A 22,707-nucleotide genomic window follows, 5' to 3' on the forward strand; every position below is an offset into this window, starting at 1 on the left:
AACCCCCCGCCCCTCTGTTTGCAGGAGCGAGCAGCGCTGTGGAGAGGGGTGTGCCCACCCGTACCCCCTCCGCCGCGGCTGTCCTTCTGTCCCGCCGCAGGTGCGTGGCCCCGCTGGGCCGGACGGGGTGCAAGTCCGTGGCTCTGGTGGGGGGGGTGAGGAGGGCGTTTCTATGTGACCGGGGGCACCGGCGGCGCTCGGAGCGGCCGGGGCTGGGAGCAGGAGGAGGGGCAGGCGGCCGTAACGTCACTTTCCCCGGCCGCGTGTTTACGTGGGACGAAGATGGCGGCGCCGATGGCCGCGCCACGGCAGCTGTCGTCGCTGTGAGGCGGGACAGGACAGCGCAGCGAGAGTGTGCGCCCCGGCTGAGGGGAGGAGGCGGGGTGGGCCCCGCCTGCCGTCGCCGGTAACACTCTGCTCTCCCGCACAGGCGCTATGGAGGACGAGGAGAGGCTGAAGAAGCTGGAGGCTGGGAAAGCCAAGGTACGAGGGGGTGGCGGCGGGGATGCTGGGGAGGACGGTCAGCCAGCCAGCCAGCCAGCAGGGTTGGGCGGTGGCGTGTGGCTGCGGCGGGGACTCGGCGCGGGGTTGTGCTGCGAACAAAGCCGCTGGCGGAGGAGGCGGTGAGTGCCATCCTCCCCGCGCTCCCCCCGCCGGCCTCGGGGCGAACGGCGTTCCACGGCAGGGGCGCGGGGGCCGGTGACAGCGGACCAGCAGTGTGCATGCTACAGGTGCCCGTCGCAGGGCCCGGCGGTGACAGCCTGGACAGGGCCCGCTCCGCTGGCTGTGCCCGCTGGAGAAAGAACCGAGGAGGAGGAGAGCTAACCTCCCTACTGCTTCACACCCAGTGCACGGATTCCTTTTGCCTCTTACGCCTGGGAAACTCCCTGTAAATCTTTAAGGAAGTTGATAAAATCGACAGCTGTTGTCACTGTGGTACTAATACCGGTAGAGAGCCTTAGGAGACAGAGGATTAGAGATGCGTTCAAATGTGTTTGCCTCTTGTCTGAAAATGCTTGATAGCCTGTGGGTCACCCGCAGGACTCCACCGCCACCTCAGGAGCTTTGGGGCGGCTCAGCCAGTGCCCTGTGGGCTTCCCCCAGGGTTAATCGAAGAGCTTATCATTTTACTCCTTAAGTATGGATCAGTGCTCGCTGGCTGCAAAGCACTTTACCTTCTGGGCAACAGACTGGAGTTCCCGTACTTGTAGGAGGACCTCTTCTTGACTTCAAAGAAAGCTTCGGTGTGGTCAATGAGTTAATTAATGGCATTTGTAGGAAAATGAGGTGAAATTATGTTTTGACATGAGGTATAGTCTGGTTCCTTCCAGCAATCTAAATGATGAGAAGTTGTTTCATCAGTCATTCATGCTGAAGATAAGCATGTAATTTGTCTGGCGCTGATAGTACCGGCAACAAGAAGACAAGCTAAAGAAGAAACTACAAAACATCATAATTGCTTTGTTCATGTGGTCTGTGGAAATGGTAGTGTAGTTTGGCTGAGAAATATTGAACAGGTATTTTGCTGTATGAGACAAAAAAATTGTAACTTAGTGTTTCCTTTTCCCTTGAAAAAGTTCACAACATACCTTGGGAAACTCTCCTAGACAGAGCTGCATGTTTATATAGGAAAATGTCTTGAAACGCTTAGAGCCGGAATGGTGTTTACACAGCATTATGCAGCACTATTACATGCAGCACTATTAAAAGGCACTGGGATGGATCAGGAACTGCTGTTAGTACAGTCTGTCACACCCAGATTGGCTAATTCTTTTGCAAATAATTAGAAAGTAGTTCCCAAAGAAAATGGTTGAAGTAAATTTGCCAGTGTGATAAACCACAGAGAATAATTTATCAAGTGAGTTTATATTTTTTTGTCCATGTAGACCTTGAAGTAACACAGAAAATGACAGTTACTGAAAGTGAGGCACTGAAACAGGTTGCCCAAAGAAGTGGTAAATGCTTCATCCCTGGCAGTGTTCAAGGCCAGGTTGGACAGAGCCTTGGGCCACATGGTCTAGGGTGGGATTGAAACTAGATGATCTTAAGGTTCTTTCCAATCCTAAGTATTCTGTCATTCTATGAAAAGCCAGTACTCTAGCAGAAATTCAGTGGCTCACTTTTTACTTTGAGAAAAGATGGGTACACACTTCACTAACTTACTTTGCGTTTTAAGAGCACTGTCATAACTCTCACCCTTCTTCTAATAGTAATTTCTGATGAAAATTTAATGACATTCTTGTAAGTATTTGCCTGAAGGCTTTTGTATTTTATGCTTTTAAACATCCTTTGTGATTTAAGTCATAATAACTCTTTAAAGCTCTATGTACTTTACATGGGAAGGGTCTGTGAAAACAGTGTCAGTATTTCAGATTTGTCCTCAGTGTTCTGTATGCTGTTTGCCCCTTTTTTCACATGACTGATGTAATTAAATGTGTTGTACTGTGGAGACTAGGTCACAGACAGGAAAGAAGGAACTCTGTTAGCAGAGAATGGAAGTGGAGTTGCTCCTGCAGCTGCTTTTCTTTTTCAAGGATACAGACACATTCACAGTAGCATAATCAGTATGTCTCCTAAAACTGGTTGGCTCCAAATGAATATTTTCTGCAAACCACAGCAAGAGGCATCCAAAAAAAATTTGAACCTAACCACTGAGTGTTGTTTAAATAAAATAGCTGGGAAAGTGTATTAAAGTCCATGTTGTTATTGTATTGCTATATTGCAGATACCTTGATCATCCACCTGAAATTATACATTTTAAATATAAAAAAGATACTACATAAACTGCAGGATGAAAGTAGGTAATTGGGAGACTGGTAAATGAATGTAGTAGGTACCATGGAGGTAGCTGGTACATTGCTAACAGTGGAGTTATTATTCAAAATTGGCACTTATGTTCTTGTTTGGGTTGGTTTGTTGGGGTTGATTTTAATCAAAAAGTAGATAGCTAGCTGCTGCCAGATCTCAGTGTGGGAGTCATAAGCAATATGAACTTTCTGTAAAGCAATCCTTTGGTTGTTTTCTGATCATAAAGTTGACTAAGCAAGCTGTGGAATTTGGGTTTGTGAGAATTTATCCGCAGTGGAAATTCTTCTTGATGTCTTATTAAGACGCTGTCTCCCCACATAGGTTTTTTGCAGAGAAGTTTATTACAAATGGATTTTTCTGCAATGGAAATTTCTTGTGAGTCCTCCTTTACTATTACTGGGAGTGAAAAGCTGCATTGTGAATCTTGCCTTGACTGAAAGGTGCTAAGTGTACTCAAGCCTGGCAGAATGGGTTTCACCTGAGCATCATTTGAAAAATTAAATAAGAAGCTCCTTATAGAGGCTCACCAACATTCATGTGTACCTGCTGACTTTTGGAGACTATGCCAAATCTGTTATGAAGCTGTTGCACCATATGTTGCTGTCCTGTCAGTTTCAAACCCACAGAGGCAAGAGAGGCACAAAGTTAAACCCTGTAAATTACATGCTCGTTTTTCCAGACCTATAATAATTTATTTTCCTTTGTCACAAGGTAGATGTGCTAGATATTAACCCAGCTTCTATGAGTGTCTGTCTCGCCCATTGTAATAGTCTTTCTGTGCCATTATAGAACTCTCCTCCCCAGACAAGCAATTTCTTCATCTTGGATCCTGATCTGATTATGGTGGAGCAAGAAAAGTGTTTGTCAGAAAGGTTAGTTAAGGGAAATGTGGTTGACTGTGGTGGAAGGTGGAAGGAAGGTGTGTGCCAGCAGTGGAAGCATAGATGCTTATTGTTAAGTTGATCAGTGCCCCAAAACACAGTGAACTTCAAAAATTTAAACAGGGGAGATTTAGTTTAGATAAAAGGAAGACATTCTTTACTGTGAGTGGTGAGGCACTCGAACAGGCTGTGCAAAGAAGTGGTAAATGCTCTATCCCTGGCAGTGCCCAAGGCCAGGTTGGACGGGGCTTTGAGCAACCTGATCTAGTGAAAGGTGTTGCTGTCCACAGCAAGGGGGTTGGAACTGAATGATCTTAAGGTACTTACCAACCCTCACCATTCAATGATTCTGTATGCTTTGTGCCTTGCTTAAGAGATTCCAGAATATTGTTGATGGCCTGAGTTACAGTGGAGGTATATCTGGTCTGACAAAAGACTGCAGAGGATGGTGGTTAAAGATGTTAGTGCAGTATTGATGGACACATCTGCTATGCGTGTGTGCCTGTGTGCATCAGTTTGCTTGGAAGTCTCATCTAACATTACAGTATATTTTAGTTATGGTAGTTGGGTATTTTAATTTAATGCATTTATTTAGCAGCTGGCTTATCAGGAAGTTGCACTGTTTTAATGAACTTTCAAAACTATACGCAGTATTTTGCTAGCTTCAGAATAAGAACATCAGGTACTCAGATTTCCATGTGAGGAAATGCCTGAGTGTATTTTGATAAAACTTAATATTTAAAAAAAATAATTTATACACACACATGAAATGCACAGCTATTATAACTAGTAAAATTAAGAGATACGAAAATAGCAGTAGCAGCTCTTATGAAATAGTCCATTTTACAGTACTGAAATTTTATTTACAAAATATTTAAATATGTATTAATCCAGTTTAAATTTTTGTTGAGGAAAGGGCACTCTCCTTAGCTGTTTGCTTTTTTGGTGTGTGAACAGTGAATGAGGGAAAGACACTAACTTAATTTGTAAATTCTCTTGGGTTGGTCTGGGATTTCAGGTGTAATGTTAAAAGTACAAAATGTTCTGATTTTCAAAGGTTCTGTGTATGCTTGTAATACATTCTTGTTGCAGTATTCGAAGAAAACCTATAATTGTTGAAGAGCCTTAAGAAATTAGTGAACTGGTTTAGTTAAATACTTGAGTATGGAATAAGCAGTGTTAGTGCTTTTGACCACTGGTATACCAGGGAATTGCTGAGCAGATGGAACAGTGGCACTGGTTTGGGAGGTTCTAATGGCACTCAGTGGACATGTATTACAGGTTGTATACCTGATTTGACAAGTTATCTTCACAAATTGCATAGTAAAAAGAAATAATTGCATATTTTGTCTTCTGGTCATGAATGAAAATGTTTCTGGTGACTGAAGATGAAAAGTATATGTATTATTAAAATAGCATTGTCTAAGAGTCTGAGAATGTTTGCTCTTTGCATTCTTACATCTTCTTTTGGGAGAAGAAAAAGTTTTTCTTCCTTACTTCTGACATCCTCAGACTTAGAAATTTTGTATTTCTCAAAGAAAGCTGTTGATCAGTTTTTTTGGAGTAAGACTCAAGCAAAGCATGTTATAGTTATGTGCCACAGTGATTAAAATACTAATTTAAAACCCCAGAAGAATTTAGCATATGGATTGTGTTTGTAAAACACAGTCTTTTCAAATCCCCTGTAATTTACCTGAGGAGGGAAAAAAAGTAGTATTTCAGTGGTTTTTAAGAATTTTTCATCACAGAAGACACATTACATTCACTTAAACCGTACATTTCACTGAAGTGCTGGCCTACTAGCATGTTTTCTATTGCTTTCAGGTGTAGACTGTTCATTTTGTTTATCCTGCCTGCCTCAAATAACTTGAACAAAAATAATTAATTCCAGAATCCTGGAAGTGAGAATTTCCTTTTCAGTCTGAATTTTCTTATTCTGTTTTCTCTTAAAATAAGAAGTTGAATTTGCCATATCATCAAGTGCTAATTTCATCATAAAGCCTTAGTCATGGTTGTCACTCTGTGGAGTAGAGCAGCTTTATGGGTTGAGTTCACAGAATGAGAATGATGCTGGGCTGTATCTGAAGATGCTGTGTGAGCATTAATGGACAAGAGAGGAAGCAACTGAGAGTGTAGGCTAACTCTCAAGATTCTCCTGGAAAGGTGTGGCTGAGCTTTGGCTCAGCAGATGTGAACAGAAACTGCCTAATTTCTGTTTGTAAGAAAGCAGGAGAATGCAGTGAAACTATGGAGAGAAAAAAAAAAAAAGCTACAATGAAGAACAGTTTTAGGGAGCCCCTTTCCTTGCATGTGAAGATCCTCACAAACTTGTACCTAATTTCTAGGCATTCCTCTTTTGTATTGCTAAGCTGATTCTTTTCCCAGGTCCCTTTAAACTTTTAGGGGATTTTGGCTCTTTTACAGACTTCTATGTGCTCACTCTGCATCTCTGTCAGTTCTAAATGCAAACAGTAGGAGGCACATGGATTTGCCTGTGTGCATTTTGGTTATGAACATGAGTATCTTAAGAACTGATTTTTGTCTTGCAAAGGAAATCACAGACACAAGGACTGAATTCTACTCTGGAGGGAAAACACGTGGCTTTAAAACTTTGAGTAAAAGCAGATAGGGCAGAAGTTGAGTAGAGGTTAAAGAGAAACAAAAAAGCAAGATGTTCACCTCATTGTGTGTGCTTTTATTTTTGTTCAAAATAGTAGATATCTGCATTTTATTATAGAAAAAAATTTCTATACATTTGAAATTTAAATATATTTTATCTATAGAAATCAATATGATTGCTGCTGAGGTGGCACATAAGCTCAGATGAGCGATCGAATGGACAGGTAATCCATGAAATTGTTTTCAAGACATTCTCTTTCTAATCGCAGAAAAATGGGGATGACTAGCTTAAATGTTGAGGTTTTTATTTGAACTTGATTGTTCTCTTGAGGATAGTAGAACTGCCTGCTCTTTACAGTTTTCTCTGTGTTCTTTTTTCCTTTTCTCATTGTGTTCAAGTTTCTTCTGGATTTTATTGAGTCCTTATGAAAAAAATAGTAGTTGAATTGAAATCTGGGGTTGCAGTGCTCTTTTCAGTTGGCACTACTAGAACTCTTCATATTTGTCTTCTCCATTTTTTTTTCTTCTATTGCCTGTTTTTTATCTCAATTTTTTTCATTCCAGAGATCTGTTCTTGCTTTTGATACAGGGCTTGATTATTTAAGTTTTTTTTGTCAATATACCTTTTGTTCAAAGCTCTAAAGTAGCTGTCTACCCTACCATAGTAATTCGAGGCATAATGAGCTTAAACTAATGCTTGCTTTCTTCTGAGAATGCAGTTAAATTGCACTTTGGAATAACCTTTGTTCTGTAGCTAGATTAGAGAAAGTTGGTCTTTAAGATGCCCAGTGAATTTCACAAAAATAGATTAATAAGGCAACACAATATTGTTAGTAGCACTTGTGAAAGCAAGAAATTGCATTGTAAAAACACAGTTTAAAATGCTTTCTTGCTTTTATTCCTTGTATAAAGAGGAGTTATGGAAAACACAAAGTTGCTATGCTTACATTCAAGACTTCATTTGTTTTAGCACTAGTCTCTCCCTTATTTCTATGGTGTGCTTTCCAACTGCTTGGTTTTTTAGTATGCGTGTTGCAAAAGCAAAACTAAAGGTGACTGGGACATTTGTTTCCCTCAGTTATAACAGTATCACAAGTTTGTTTATACTGATTTGGAAATAAGTTTGATCACCACCACAAATTCTTTCTAAAGTACTTTCAGTAAAGTATGTCTGATACTTCAAGGAGAGCAGATTGAACATATATAGGTGTTACCAGAAAATTCTGTGTTTTTTTTTCACACAGGAAGTAACTGAACAACTAGGCACTTCTAAATATTGATGTCCAGAGATACTAACTGAAGAATAATGTGTTGACTGTAGCATCTTAGTGTTTGATTGGAATAGGGAAAAATCTGATGAAAATGAGGACAAAAGAAAAAGTCTCCTGATGTCCAACTTTGTTGTCCTACCTTATATTGCAATATAAAGATTATGTACTAATAACACACTTGTTGGGAATCCTAATTTAGGGGCTGAAAGCTCTGAAATATCTGCCCATAAATAGAGATTTAAGTGTATATTGCTATGTATTTGTTTCAGAATCCTTTTGTTACTGGTACCAGCTAACATGACACTTTGAATTTGCAAAGACATGTTGTTAAATGTACCACAGTTGAATGGAATGTGTCTGATAATTGCAGTCTTTTGACTGCTATGCTGAAACATAAATAGATCTTGAAATTTATGACGATGAGATGCTTGTATGTTGACTGCAAAGTGCTGGCATGCCATATTGCATTGATGGTTCTGGTGTTCCTCTTTCTTGAAAGAAATCTTAATCTGCATTTTTACATGATTTCTTGAGAAGCCAACATTTTATATTAAAAACTGCATTTTCTACAACCAGTGGAGAAAAAACAGAAGAATGAATAAAAATACTAAGATTTCTTAGAATATTTAGTTTCTTGAAAGTATGGAGCTAGTTTTCTTGCCTCCCCCCTGTTCTGAAAAGGAACCCCAACAAGCCTCCAGATAGAACAAATTCAATAGTTGTCAGCTGTGCCAAAGAATGTGATACTCTGGAAACCAAACACTACACTTAGGAAAGTGGGGGAGTGATTAAATCACAGTTGTATCAACCCTAAATTGTAGCATCACCCAAAGCAAAGGAGTCTAATAGACCATGCTTCTAAATATCAGAACATGACAAAATTTTAAGACTCTCCATAATTGGAGATAATAATTTTAAAAAGAATACATACAATTTTTGTGATATTCCCAGGGGAAAGCATAGATTTGATGAAAACTCTACTGTCATGCAAAAATTACAGCATATCTCTAAAACTGTGATCTGGAGCAGAAAACCCAAGAAAATTGGTGGAGTCTAAGAAGTGGAGTAGATAGGTTTCTGGGGCTAAGTATGTTCCTGTGCAAACATTGATAAGGTAGTATGACAGAGAATAAGCAGAGTAAGTTGCATAAGAGCTCACTAAAATCTGACTTCACTGGCAGGCTGTGATTTAACAGAAGTGGTTGTCCCTTAATCCTGGTTTTGTTTTTGATGCTTTCAGTTGTTTTTGAACTCTTACTTCTCTGTGAAGAAGCCTCCTGTGTCCAACCACAAACCAAGGGGAAAATATTTAAATGTACCTAAATCCATTTAATTGTTAAAGTGAAGTAGCTGATTTACCATTAGTACCATACATCAAGAATATATATTTTCAATTAAAAGGTATATAAGAGAAATGTCTTACTATTACAGGTAATGCTCCATAACAATGATGAAGCCCTGTCTTTAGTAGTACGTCCTGCTAGTCAGCCTAGTTTGCTGTTTAAAGGAAGAGTGGAAATCCTGATACCAGACTCCTCAAAGAGGGATATGATTCTTACGTTTACTTCATTATTTGGAATATATTCCAGGAATTCAATTTTTTTTCTTCTTATAAAAAAAGCACAAAATCCGCAGACAAATATAGAATTTTGTGAGCAATATCGGAGTAATTGTGAACTCACTGTTCTCTCAGGATTCAGCAGCATGTAAAAAAAAATAGTAGAAGTCTGTCAAGTCTTGTACAGTGAGCATGGAATTCATGCAGTTGGTTCTTTCCTTATGTCTTTGTTCTTTACAGGGCTGTCACTCACAAACCTCCTGAGTTTGGGGGCTCTGTCCATTCTGTGCCAGACATGCCACATGGTATGAATTCATGTACAAATAATATAAATTAGGTGGAAAAATAATGAAACACAACTGAGTTTGGCTTGTTCTGAAGTATTTCATAATTTATTAAAAAAAATCAAACCCACGAAGTTTTTAAAATGAAAATGTAAAGTTTTATTCAGTTTCTAGGCAAGTGTTGGCACACAGGACTGGACAGAATGCCTTCATATAGTCTCCTAAAAACATATGTAAATCGTCCACACTGCTTTGAAAATCTCAACAGTAATGTTTGTGAAAAGATTGTCTTTGACAACTGGGTGGAAGTCATCACAACACTTGTATTTATTAACAGGGAGTGGCTATTGCTCTCTGCTTATCTTGAACAGGATTTAGACTGGTGATCTATGTCTGAAAGGCTGTTTTGTTGCCAAGGATGTAACCTCTTAGGTTTTTTACCAATTCTATGACATTTGTCAACCTGAAAAAAATTATTTGTGTTAGTTATTAATAAAGTCTTATTTAGACATAGTCTGCTCATTCTAACAGTGCGTTTTTCTTTGACTGCTTAGTTAATGAGAAATTAGATACAAGCAAAAGTATTTAGATCTTACCGTGCTTTATTCCATTCCTTTATATATTGTCTGTACCTTTTGAAAGGTTGCTTGTTTGGTTTTTTTCCCTCCATTTTGGATCTTTAGATATTTATGATATAGTTACATTTTTATTAAAAAGGCCACAGTGTGAAGTGGAGGGGAGCAAATCTAGATGCACATACATAAATATAACTAATAGGGTTTATAGGAGGGTAAAGGTTTTTCTATTATAAAGCCTTTCTTTTTTTCTTTAGGAGGAAAAAGTTAAATTTACATGAATCACAGTAATATAGCAGTATATAGAGACTCAAAGTAAATTGATAGTTGGTGCTTTTTTTAACATCCAGAAATAAACTCCTCAGCCCTTTTCAGCCAACTGCTAATAAACACTTCTTCCTCAATTAGTATATAGACTAAATGTTACAATGCAGGAGGGAAGAAAAATGTGCATTGTTGTGAAGTGTAGGAATCCTGCTGATCAGGAAAAATGCGCAGTGGGCTGCAGCCCCTTTCTTGCAGCATCAACACAAAACAGAAATGGCAAATCCTGTGATTAAAGTTTTCTTGCATTAGCTGCATAGAGAAGGCTGGACAAAGCTTCTTTCAGATTCTCCCTGTGCTTTTCATTACACGTCTCAATATCTCTGCATCTTTAAAGCCGTATACTCTAGAAATGATGGGGTTTTTTTAAAGTTAATGTATTTGAATTTACAGTTGGCTATTTGCTGTGTGTTATGGAAGGACAAATTATGTGAGCTGGAATAGTATGTTGATTAGGATCGCACAGGAAACAGTATTTGCCTGACTACAGTTTTCTTTAGACATGTCAAGTTTTCTTCTTGGAGGATTCTCATCAGTAGTCATGATTTTTGAGAAACATCTGATTACCCCCAACTCTGGCCTCCTGGAAGCTACACTGATGCTTATTAATACGCCATAACCAAGGCTACCGTCATCAGTGTGATTGTGCATATATTCCATAGGAAGTCTCAAAAGACTGGCAAAGATTGCTTTTAAAGGAAATAGACTTGTCTAATGAATTGTCAACATTAAGGTCCTTGGGGATCTGCTCAGCTCTTAATATGAGAATGCCTTTAAGTAACTAGGGCTGATTCAGACAGAACTTCTTGCTGAGCGTCAGTGTGGTGTTAAGATTTTTGACACTGTTTCACACTGTCTTAGAAACAAACTAAGGACTTGATCTAGGTACAATCATAATTTTGTGGTTACAAGGGAATAAAACATTGTACTAAGCATCTTAGCTTTTTTTTTTTTTAACGTCTTGCTCTCAAAGTAGGTGGTCTTCCAGGTGCCTGTGTCACTCAGCATTTACATTATTGGCAGTGGAAAGAATGCACAGTTTTATGTAGACAGTACTAAACTGAAGTGGGTGAAGAGGCTTAGAATTCAAAATTATCTTGATAAATGATCTGGTACAAAAGGACATAGAAGCAATACTTAAAGCTTTCTTTGCCCCTTTAATGATAAGGACTGTCTTTGGGTTTCTCAGGTCCCTGAGCCTAATGGCAGAATTGGAGGGAGTGAAGCATTATCCTCAGTGCAAAATGTCAAACTGGGGATAGCTTGAGCATATCTAATATACGCAAATTTATGGGACTCAGTGCGATGTCTCCAGACATTCTCCAGGAGCTTGCTGCTGTCATTGCAAGGCTATTCCCTTGCTCATCTTTGAGAGGTCATTGTAATTAGGCACATCCAAATGAGCAGGGGAAAAAATAAACATCAGATCCATCTTCAGGAAGGGCAAGAAGGAGGATCTGGAGATCTATAGGAAGGACAGCCTGGTTGTCTCTGTGAAAATTATGAAGCAGATCCTCCTGGAACCTGTGTTCAGGCACATGATGGGCAAGAACATGATTGGAATTTATCAAGAGCAAATTAATTGTCCTCTATAATGAGGCGAGTGGCTCATTAGCTGAGGAGAGAATGGTGGATATTGTTTACTTTGGCATGAGGAAGGCATTTCATGTGACTGAATTCTGGCTATTTGTAACCAATCTGGAGATGGGTGGTTTGGATAGGTAGACTACAAGGTGGGTAGAAAAGCCAACAAAGGTATCTTGCCTCTCTCCTGCTCCTCACCACGTAGTTTTTTCATCACAGCATATGGTATGTGTGGTGTTTCCTCTGTATCTCTTTGCTGATGTTGTGAACCAGCTTTTAGATTCACTTAAGCATATTTAGCAAATATTATGGTTTAGTATTAATTTATTCCAGAAAATGTTCAGATGTTAACATTTCCTGTGAATGCTATTTTAATTCTGCAAATAGAGTTTGATACCAATTTGTTCTTTCCAAACAGCTTTCCATTGGGAGGATCACATTCAAAGACTTGATTTTACAGTACCAGACACAACATAGACCTAATTCAAGAAAATACTAATACATAAGCATATATTTAGTAATTCAGGTCTGTACTACACCCTAAGGAGCTGATCTGGACTGTGCCACAAAAGGATTATATAAACCCTGCATTTTTTTTTGATGTAATGCGGTGAGATGACAAGCAATTAAGATAATTTCTAATAGTGCTTCACTCTTTCCATCCTACAAAATAAGTCTGTATCTGGGGGAATTGTCTTCATCTACTGGGGGTGGGGAAAAATACCTTTTTAATTTGGGATGTAGTGTCCATGTAGCTTTATCTCCATGGGAAAAATAGATTTCATGTATTTCATTAGGAACCTACTCAAATTAATGTACAGAACGCTATAAAACTGGTGAATGCTTATTTTTTCTGGTGATTTTTCTGCAGTTGAAAACATAAGCGCAATAGTGTTCTGCTTATAGTTGTTTCATAAATAAATGTAAGCGAATCTGGTAATAATTAAATCTGCTGCAAATAATTTGTATTTAGGATGGTATTATTAGAAACATGAGGATTATTATTTTTCTCCTTGATGCTTTCTCTTTTTTGGCTTTATAGTTTAATGATAATGTTAAAAGTTTAATCTTTATAAAAGTGTAAAATGTCAACCATAACTTTTAAACATGTAAGATAATAAGCAGAAGGAAGTGTCTGTGTTACATATGAACTTGTGGATTGTCAGTAATTTGATTGACAAGCACTGTGTGAAGATGCTGGCAACTGTTGGCTTTGCATACTGTTGTATTTTTATAGTTGGCTCTTAATTGGCAAGCACAGATGGCCATAGGTCATGATTTTTGTATGTTTCTGAATTAGAGAAAACATTTGTATGGTATTTTAAATTTCATTGTTTAAATATCACGTTATAGTAGTTATAGAGTAAGTACATGTATAGAGTTCTAGAGTAACTACTTATATACATATATAAGAGAGTATAAGTAGTGTTAACAGAGAGTTAACACTACTCTCCATGGATTTTGATTATAGTTGCTAAGTTGTCATATGGGGTTTTTGGAACCAACTATTTTAATATTTTGTTAATAATATTAAAGGTTTCTGTGCCCAGCCTTTGAATATTGGAAGATCTGTTCTCAAGTAACTTCTCATTAAGTAATCGATGTTATTTTGTGGTAGTAGCATCTTTTAAAAGCTTTTCATGAAAAAAATATTCAGATCTGACACTGTCTGGCCTTATGCTTACTGGTAATGAAGAGTGTTCTACCTTACAGTCAGAACTAGATGTTTCAATGGTACTTCATAAAGCATTTGGTTCTGCTCTAACCAAGAGATTAAAAACTATTTTGGAGTGACCCTGGGAACTTCTGCTTGAAGGATCAGCCTTGTTGTGCCCACTATATGTGTACTATGTAACTTTTTGCTCTGATTCTGAGGAACAACAAAAAAAGAGGACTAAAGTCTGTTTTCTAGGATGTGATAAATTGCAATTACATGTGGTTAACGAGGAGAAAAATTATGAAATACTAGACATGAAAACAAATCCTTCTTTTACCAGAAGGAAACTTTGCTCTTTCCATCTGTTATTACAGAAATTTAGATTGGTGTTTAGCATTACTTTGGGTTAAGGGAAAAGAGACTTTTTTGCTGCCTTGTGGTCTTAGGAATGTTTTTCTAAGGTTATATTTTTGGGAAGAAGAGCAGCATGTGAGGAAAATTACTGAGCAAGACAAATCTATTAACTTCTTAGGTACATGTCGTATTTAATGACATGGGTTCATTGGTTTTTAGACTGTTCCTGTTTTGGAAGACACTTCTTTTGACCTGAGTACTTTTGAGAACTGAACTAGTGGAATAAACATGCTTAATGCTTAACTCTGTAACTGTATTGCAGTTGTTTTCTGAAAATAAATTGTTATCCTGAAAGATCTCCAAGGGATTAATTGAGTCTCCAGCTGTTGATTTAACTATATATAAATAGCCAATATAGCTATATGCTTGTTAAAGAACAGGTGCTAAACCAGTTGCCTTAAGAAGAAATAAAGTGAAGTAACTACATAAGCAATGCTCAGATTGTTAGTAGTTCTTTTTTTAGTGATACAGAAGGCAACATACTGGCACATGTGTGATGACTCTACTGCTTTCCAAAAATTAAAGTTCTGTATAGATTAATCATAGAATCATAGAATATTTAGGATTGGAAAGGACCTTGAGATCATCTAGTTCCAACCCCCCTTCCATAGGCAGGAACACCTCACACTAAACTGTATCACCCAAGGCTTCATCCAGCCTGGCCTTGAACACTGCCAGGGATGGAGCATTCACAACCTCCCTGGGCAGCCCATTCCAGCACCTCACCACCCTTACAGTAAAGAATTTCTTCCTTATATCCAGTCTAAACCTCTGCTGTTTAAGTTTCAACCTGTTACCCCTTGTCCTGTCACTACAGTCCCTAATGAAGAGTCCCTCCCCAGCATCCCTGTAGGCCCCCTTCAGACACGGGAAGGCTGCTATGAGGTCTCCACGCAGCCTTCTCTTCTCCAGGCTGAACAGCCCTGACTTTCTCAGCCTGTCTTCATATGGGAGGTGCTCCAGTCCCCGATCATCCTCGTGGCCCTCCTCTGGACTTGTTCCAACAGTTCCAAGTCCTTTTTATGTTGAGGACACCAGAACTGCACACAATACTCCATGTGAGGTCTCAACGAGAGCAGAGTAGAGGGGCAGAATCACCTCCTTCGTCCTGCTGGTCACACTTTTGATGCAGCCCCGGATACAGTTGGCTTTCTGGGCTGTGAGCACACACTGAAGCTGGCTCATGTTCATTTTCTCATCGACCAACACCCCCAAGTCCTTCTCTGCAGGACTACCATGAATTTCCTTTTTGCCCAACCTGTATCTGTACCTGGGATTGCTCCAACCCAGGTGTAGGACCTTACCTATATTTAAGCACTAAGTTGCTACTATGCCAGATGACAAGTGTTCTTTTGAGGCCCAGCCTAAGCTTGTTGTCTGTGAATGTACACACTTTTTTATTTCTCATGGTGTGTGGTATTCGCTGGTATGCTTTGTTTAAATGATTGGTTGTGAACAGTTCATGAAGTATAGTTCTGTTGGTAAGAATGAGTAGAATCAATGCTTGTTTGTAACTCGCTTGACTGCACTGAAATCAACAGAAATCAACTGCAGTAAATGTAAAGCTTAACACTATAATTTTGTTCAGTCAAACACAATATTGAAAGAAAAAGCAGATACAAACTTGGGAGCTAGTACATATTTTTAATGCTTAAGTAGCATGGGCACAGTCTTGTTTTGGTTTTTTTTTCCCCTTCCCTTCTGTTCAGGAATGCTGTTTCTGCCTTTTGCTTCCAGAAGGTAACTTGTTTCACAAGGCTGATTTCATCAGGAGTTGAATGGGGGAAAGGTACTTTAAAATTCTACTTAAATTTGTATAGCCTTACAAAAATGTCAATGCTGAAGCTTGTTCAACAGTTCACCTTTATGAAATACTGTCTTTATTATGGTTTTTGGTCTAACAATTTTTCTGCCAAATGTGTTTTGTAGGCATTACTTTAATCTGTGCCAGTGGCTTTAAGGTGTGATACCTTTTGCAAGTCACAGCCTTTTTAATTGTTGCTGGGTTTTGTTTTGTTTTACGTTTGTTTTCATGTGATTAAATTTATCTAACATAAGCTTTGTCTTAGGCCAGTAGAGGATATACAGGAATCTAGTTTCCATTTGGTTGGTGTCATATGTAGCCTACCTAATTTACTCTACTACATGCCACCAGTGGCTTAGTTTTATTAGTTATTCTGAAGTTTTAACTTTGTGCCATTGGGTTGGTTGTTTGATTTTTTTCTCCTGCCTAGTTAAAGAAAGCTTCAGAATCCAGTTTTTAATTAAAGTTGTTGTTACACATAAACCTAGTGAAACATGAGTGCATTTTTGTCAGTGTGTAACTCTTTTGCCTTCCCATTATTACCAAGCCTTTGAAACTCTGGGCAAAAGCAAAGGATAGACTGTGTCTTTTGAGACAGCACCTGACTGGTTATCTCCCTCACTTAACGCAGAGTAAAAGAGGTTCTCTTACATGTCGGCTTCCTTGGCCTTGAAGGACAAAGATATTTCAGGCTTCAAGCATGGATGATCTGTGTTTTTTTTTTTTTGCACAACACCATGCAACAAGCTTTCTGTTGCCCTCTCATTTTTGTTACTGACAGCTTGGACCAATCCACTGATTTTTGTCTTCACTGGGGGGCAATACAGTACCAGTGCAAGTTGGATGCTTTTTTCACTCAGTATGAGGATCAAGTTTAAAAGTAGATAGGAGCAATATATAAATCATGTATGTAGAAATAGGTTAGTTAAGAGACTAGTTGAGTATTTTTTTTTTAGCAGTTAGTTTGAGGTACTGCATTCATGAAGCAGTCTGGCATTGAAATGCATTTGATGTACTTGTGTCTGTCATTGTAACCTGACTTAAGACTATTTTTGTACACTTAACTTCCATTCCTTTTCCAGAAAATAACCCAGCTGTAATGAACTTAGCTGTCCCTAGGTCTGTTCCTATTTAAATTCTTGGGACATGGAAGAGCAGACCAGATGAGAACTACACTAATTCTGAGGCTTTCCAGTTCACAGTGCCATCTGGAGAGGTTCATTCAAGTTCAGTGTCCTTGGTTATTAGCACTGCCAACAGTACTCCAACTTGATACAGGCTGCTAAAAAGAATTAACTGGTGTGCTATTCCTCTCACTGTCCTGTGTGGTCTTTATGGCACTTCAGCTATAAATGTAAATTGTGGTGATGCCATTGGTTTTCTTCAGAGTACTGCAAAAGAATGGCTGTCTGGAGCTGAAAACCCTTGTATTTGGTTAAAGACTATATCATTTCTTCTGGAAATTTTCATAGCCTTATTGGCTTCCTGTGAAACTCTTTGAGTGTCTCCATAAGGGGAGATGTTCTAAGGTCTTACTGATGTTATTTGGGAAAATTTGACTGTGAGTGCAACATAAAAATTAGTAGATTAGAAATACCACATCCCTGGGTAATTATTGTTCTTTCAACCTGGTGTTTCACACTTGGTAAATTCAGCATCTGTTGAGTAGAACAAATAAACTAAAGCTCCATTTGCCTCAACAGTTAAGTAGATTGAAACTTGGAGGATGTTAATTCTGTACTTACAGTTTGGATTTTCAGATGTGTGGCATAGTTTGTTGAACATATTTGCAAGTTGCTTGCTGTATTACCTTTCTGTAGTTTTTTTATCTGAGAATTTGGAAAGACTTCTGATACTGTCCAATTTCTTGATTAGCAGAATAGAATAACAGAATCATAGACTTCAGCAGTAAGATGTCTATTTATCCTCTGGTTTTGAAGTCATCCTGTTAGTAGAGGTATTAGGACCCTAGAAGACCAGGTGGCACTCTAAATTTGTCTACACTTCAGGAGTTAGCGCTTTGCAACACAACCCACAGTGCTTAGATCTTCTGAGAATGTGACAAAAAGTGACAGCCACTTTCTTGTCTGGTAGAGTTACCAGTTAACCTGTTTGACACCTCTCTAGGAGGAAGACTGTCAAGCTTTTACAAAACTTGGTGGCCTAACAACGAATGAGTTTAACAGCCTAGGCGAAGCTTTACTGCCTAAATCTCATTGTTGCTGTCTCTCAGACTCTCTTACTTATCCCTTTTCAGGGCATCTTATCTGCTACCATGGAACATTAAAATGTTCCTGTGTATTGGAATCCTAAAAACAGGTCACAGGTGTGAGACAAATTATGGCAGGATTTTTGGGGTTTTTTTAGTTATCCAGGGAAAGATGAAATAGATAACCTGAGACATAAACTGCATCCGATCTCCAGCTTCTAAATGATGTCAAAATTTAAAATTCAGGTTGTCCTTTTTAGTTTGTTCCTGTTGGCTTGCAAGACACCCAAGTCAAAACTTCATGGGACTTATCTGTACTTTACACATGATCAAAACAAATCGCTCTCCAGGGCCCTGCTTTTTGTCCTTTGTGTATCGCTGAAAGCCTTTGTAGCAATAATTGCTTACCTGTGGTCAAAGGGAGTAGTTACCTATCATTAGTAGGGCAGGTGAATTTTAATTTAATCCTTCACCTTTAAAGGTGTTAATAGTCTGGCCTAGACTGAATATTTTGGTTTCATTTTCACTCTTAGTAATAATTCAAAAATAACACCTTATTATCATTCAGTCATAAGGATTAGGAGCATTATAACTGGAAAAGCCTGAGCCTTTCTGTCACAAGACTCTTTATGATCTTCTGCAAGCTTCGTGATGCATGAACGTCATCTTCACTTGCAGCCGGAGACTGTCTGGTTTTGGTATATATTGTAGTTATCACTTGAACAATACAGTTTGCCAAAATTCATGTTATGCATTCAGATGCAACTTAGAGCAAACTTCTTAGTATTCAGTCTATAGGCCAAATGCCCCTTTCTCAGACAAATTTGTGGCTGTTGTTTTGGTGTCAAGTCTCAAAGAACATCTGGCATTTCACTTTTGCCTACTCTTTATGTGTTTAGTTGCAGATATTTCTTTTGAGAATTTCGGTCACCTAGAGTGAAAGTTTAAGGGATGCTTTTTGCTGTTAAATGCAACATTTACAGTGAGGCACTGAATCTAGGAGTTGTTTGTTAGGCTTACTGAGCCTTTTTCAACTTTATTGTGAGACCAGATTCTCAAAAACAAATGGTATTACTGCTATCAAATTATGTTTTACAAAACAGGATCTTGCAAAACATGTAGGGTTGTTTCTGTCATACAGTAAGTAATTAATTGAAAAACTGGTGTATAGACAGTTGGATTCAAAACTTGGTCATGTGCTGTGGTAGGTATTGAGAGTCATTTCAGAGAGGTTTCTCTCAGTTTATCTTCATTGCTGCCAGGGCGTGCTGCTCACTCATGGTTAGTTTGCTCTCCAGCAGCACTGTCAGTCCTCTTCAGCAGAGCTACAAACCAGGGCAGTCAGTCCCCAGCTGTTACTGCTGTATGGGATAATTCCATCCCAGGTGTAGGACTTGAGGTTTATCTTTGTTAAATCTTACACAGTTCTTGTTGGCTTAGTCTTTCAACATGTTGGTGTTTCTCTGTATGGTGATTCTTCCTTGTAGTGTATCTGGCTTTCCTCCAATTTAATGTTATCTGTGAACTTGGTTAAGGTGCATTCAGTTTCATCATTCAGATTATCTATAAAGATACTGAATACTATAGGACTGCCAGTTTGATTTTGAACTATTAACCACCACTCTGAACTAGAGACAAGAAAATTCAGGAGTCCTTGTCTTCTGATATTGACTGAGTGAAGTTGCACACTGCTGATGCAATGATTTTGTTTTATACCTCAGTTACTGAACTGTTCTTATCTCAGCCAGTGGGAGTTACATTCTTTCGATTCTCCTCCCCATCCCTCTGGGAGCTTGGGAAGGAAGGGGTGGGAGAGAGCGAATGAGCGGCTGCATGGTTCTGGGTTGCCAGCTGGGCTTAAACCATGACAGTGATCTAAATAAAGACCACAGAACTGGTCCAGCACAGAACATTTCTCACTGAGTGTCAGACTGTTTGAGAGCTTTTAACAAAGAGCAAGACCTCTTCTGTGAGTAGGACACGTTCAGCTGAAGTTTAAGCAGTATCTGGAATGTCTTTTGAAAGAGAAATGCAAGACTATGAGGTCGATCTCCATTCATGCTTTTATTGAGCAGTGGAGAAATGGAAAACAGTAATTATTTGCTTGTAGCAGCTTCTCTGTAGTTTCTGTTTGTTGTCAGTCTGTAAGTTCACAGCTCATCCTGCTATGCTGCTTCTTTGAATATTAGTTAAAAAAAGAAATAGAGATTTTGGATTTAACAAGGAACTGTGAGAGATTAACAGACCCTGCTCTTTCTGTGACAGGTGCCTGTGGAGGACTGATTATGAGATGTAAGCATCTGGTGTTACTAAGTTAAAATTTGAAGCCAGTAATATTTATGTAAAGATACATGAAGTGCATCTATACAGCAACAGGATGTGCTACCTATAAACTTGTTGTCTTGACAATTAGAAGTTTTTTTTTAAACACTAAGTACAACAAATATTACCTTTTTTCATAGCAACCTTCTTCAGAGGCGCTGAGCAATTTCAGTTCTTGTTAACTATCTGAATTTTACGTCTGAAAATGAGATTGTCCAGACATTGTCTGTGAATAGTAATAAGGAATAATGAGCAATCATAAGGTAGCATCCAGTTTTAAATGGAGCTTAATGTGTTTGTGAAGTAAAAATGTAGCTATTGATGCTTTATAAATGTAACTTAGTTTTCATGGATTTCTTCAGTATTTTTTGTGCTGCTGTATGGGCATTGATAAAATGTTGTGGCTTTTGTTCAGATGTTTTATATATATTTTTTTACATGCTTAAGTGGCGATTAAGTTTTGCGGTCTTTTGGAGCCAAATTTTATTTTAACGCACACTTTAATTTATACTTTAGAAATAGTTCAGTCAGACCATATTTGAAATTAATCAATGCACAGCATATCCCAGCCATCTAGATGGCTGGCATAATTGCCAAGGGTCAGAACGTGCTGAAGATAGCTGAATGAATACTGCTGCTGTTGCAATTATAGCAGCGCATTAACTATCACAGTTGGCACGGTTTACCCAGGTAATCCTCACCACTCTGTAAGTTAGTTCCCTTCTGCCTCAAGAGTATTTAATTCCTACTAGCAGTTGATTCTCCTGCTTTTCTGACAATTGGAGGGCATCAGCATTTAAAAGCTAAGTGATGATGAACCAGGTGTCTTAATTTTGGTGTAGTTTGTGATGTGGATTGGAGCTAGTATGTTGGTTTGGGATTCATACGTAGAAGGAGGTTATAATTACAACTACATAAATAAATGTCCTGAATATCTACATTCTAGTCAATTGTTATTTTACTGTGGGAAATGATTTTGAAAAGTATACCCATTATTTTTCTGCATGCTGCTCTGTTGTAGTCTTGTGAATTTCAGTCAGTGTTTTCCTGTTTATAAGAGGCAACATATAGAAGGGCTTGCCTCTAGATCGGTTTTCAGATGTGCTTAAGCCTATGGTAAAGTTGCATCATGGCTAAGTTCCTCATGCTTTCCCAGGCTAAAGGGCTCATTCTTTATTGCTTCTTGGAGACAGATCAGTGTGGAGAGTCTGTTCTGAGTGTCCTTCAGCTTCTGGTTTTGGATTCTTTTTCCTCCATTAGTATCTCCTGTGCTTATCTTTTGCTCTTGCTTGCAATTTTTTAACTCAACAGAGAGATGACGTTGATAGTTTCAAAACTGCAGGTTCAGAGCTGACAGAAGCAGTGTTAAGTTCTCCGCAGACTAAGTTTAGGCATTATCAAGCCAATGTGCCTGGAAGACAGGGTGAAAGAATGTATAGTTATATTAGCTTGTATTTGTTACACACTTTGTACAGACTGGAAAACTATTTTTCTGAAATACAAAATCTGAAAGTATTTTTCTCTTTAAGTTTTAATTTTAGAAAATTTGTTTTCCATAGTTGCCATGACTACTGTTGGACTTTTTCCTGCTTGTTATTGAAATTTGGATAGATCTTCCTCAACTCTAGTTCCTGAGTTCCATTTTCTGAAGGAATTAGAATGCTGAGACTCCCCTGTCTTGATGTGAGCATCACAGAGTGTATCTGGTCAGCAGTAGCTTTTTGTTATGCTGCTTTTCTCACTTCCGTTTTATTGTTTGCTTGTTGTTGCTTTTTAAAATTTGATTACAGTTTGAAGCCTACAGTGCATTAGTAGCTGGACAGTTCTGTGTGTATGTGAATGTTCAGTGATATGATTTGTGCATACATCCACCACTAATCACTGCTAGTGTAGTTATTTCCAAAATACTAGATGCTGGTACAGAAATAATCAGTTGAGGACTTGTGTAACACAAAAAATAATAGTTTGATTTGCGCATGCAGTTAGTTTTCATATGTGCCCATCTTCATCAATGTTTAAGCAGGAAAATAAGAAAAAATAAGGTCCGCTTATAACTGCCATGGTAGACTATAGTCTGCTAATTCTGAAGAAGTGAAAGATGACAACTTAATTTGGAAAGGAGAGAAATCTGGCATAACCTGATACTTCAGCTAAAATATGCAAAATTCTTGAGGAGAGGCATGGAGTAATTCACTTATCCTTGTGCTACACATCTAATTTTGTAGGCAAATCAAAACTGTAAAGGTGCTTTAAGAAAAATCTAACTTTCATTACACAAGGTTTCAATCAAGTTGGGGAAGGAAGTTCTTAACCAGTGGCACTACATGTCTTTCATTATTTAAAACTAGAAAAAGGCAAAATCTCCGGTAGTTACACAGTCAGGTTGTCTGCTTTCTG

The 22,707-nt window shown here is 38.6% G+C and overlaps 1 protein-coding gene across 1 annotated transcript in view; it reads left to right on the forward strand.

Moving 5' to 3' along the window:
* Positions 1 to 344: 344 nt before the first annotated feature.
* Positions 345 to 22,707, forward strand: part of AKAP9 (A-kinase anchoring protein 9) — a 109,828-nt gene continuing 87,465 nt past the window's right edge. Inside the window, exon 1 of the mRNA XM_031052527.2 lies at positions 345 to 483. Coding sequence (XP_030908387.2) covers positions 436 to 483 — 48 coding nt within the window. The 5' untranslated portion in view covers positions 345 to 435. The remainder of the gene's footprint in view (positions 484 to 22,707) is intronic.

The sequence above is a fragment of the Melopsittacus undulatus genome, chromosome 1, assembly GCF_012275295.1.
Source record: "Melopsittacus undulatus isolate bMelUnd1 chromosome 1, bMelUnd1.mat.Z, whole genome shotgun sequence".
Classification (NCBI taxonomy): domain Eukaryota; kingdom Metazoa; phylum Chordata; class Aves; order Psittaciformes; family Psittaculidae; genus Melopsittacus; species Melopsittacus undulatus.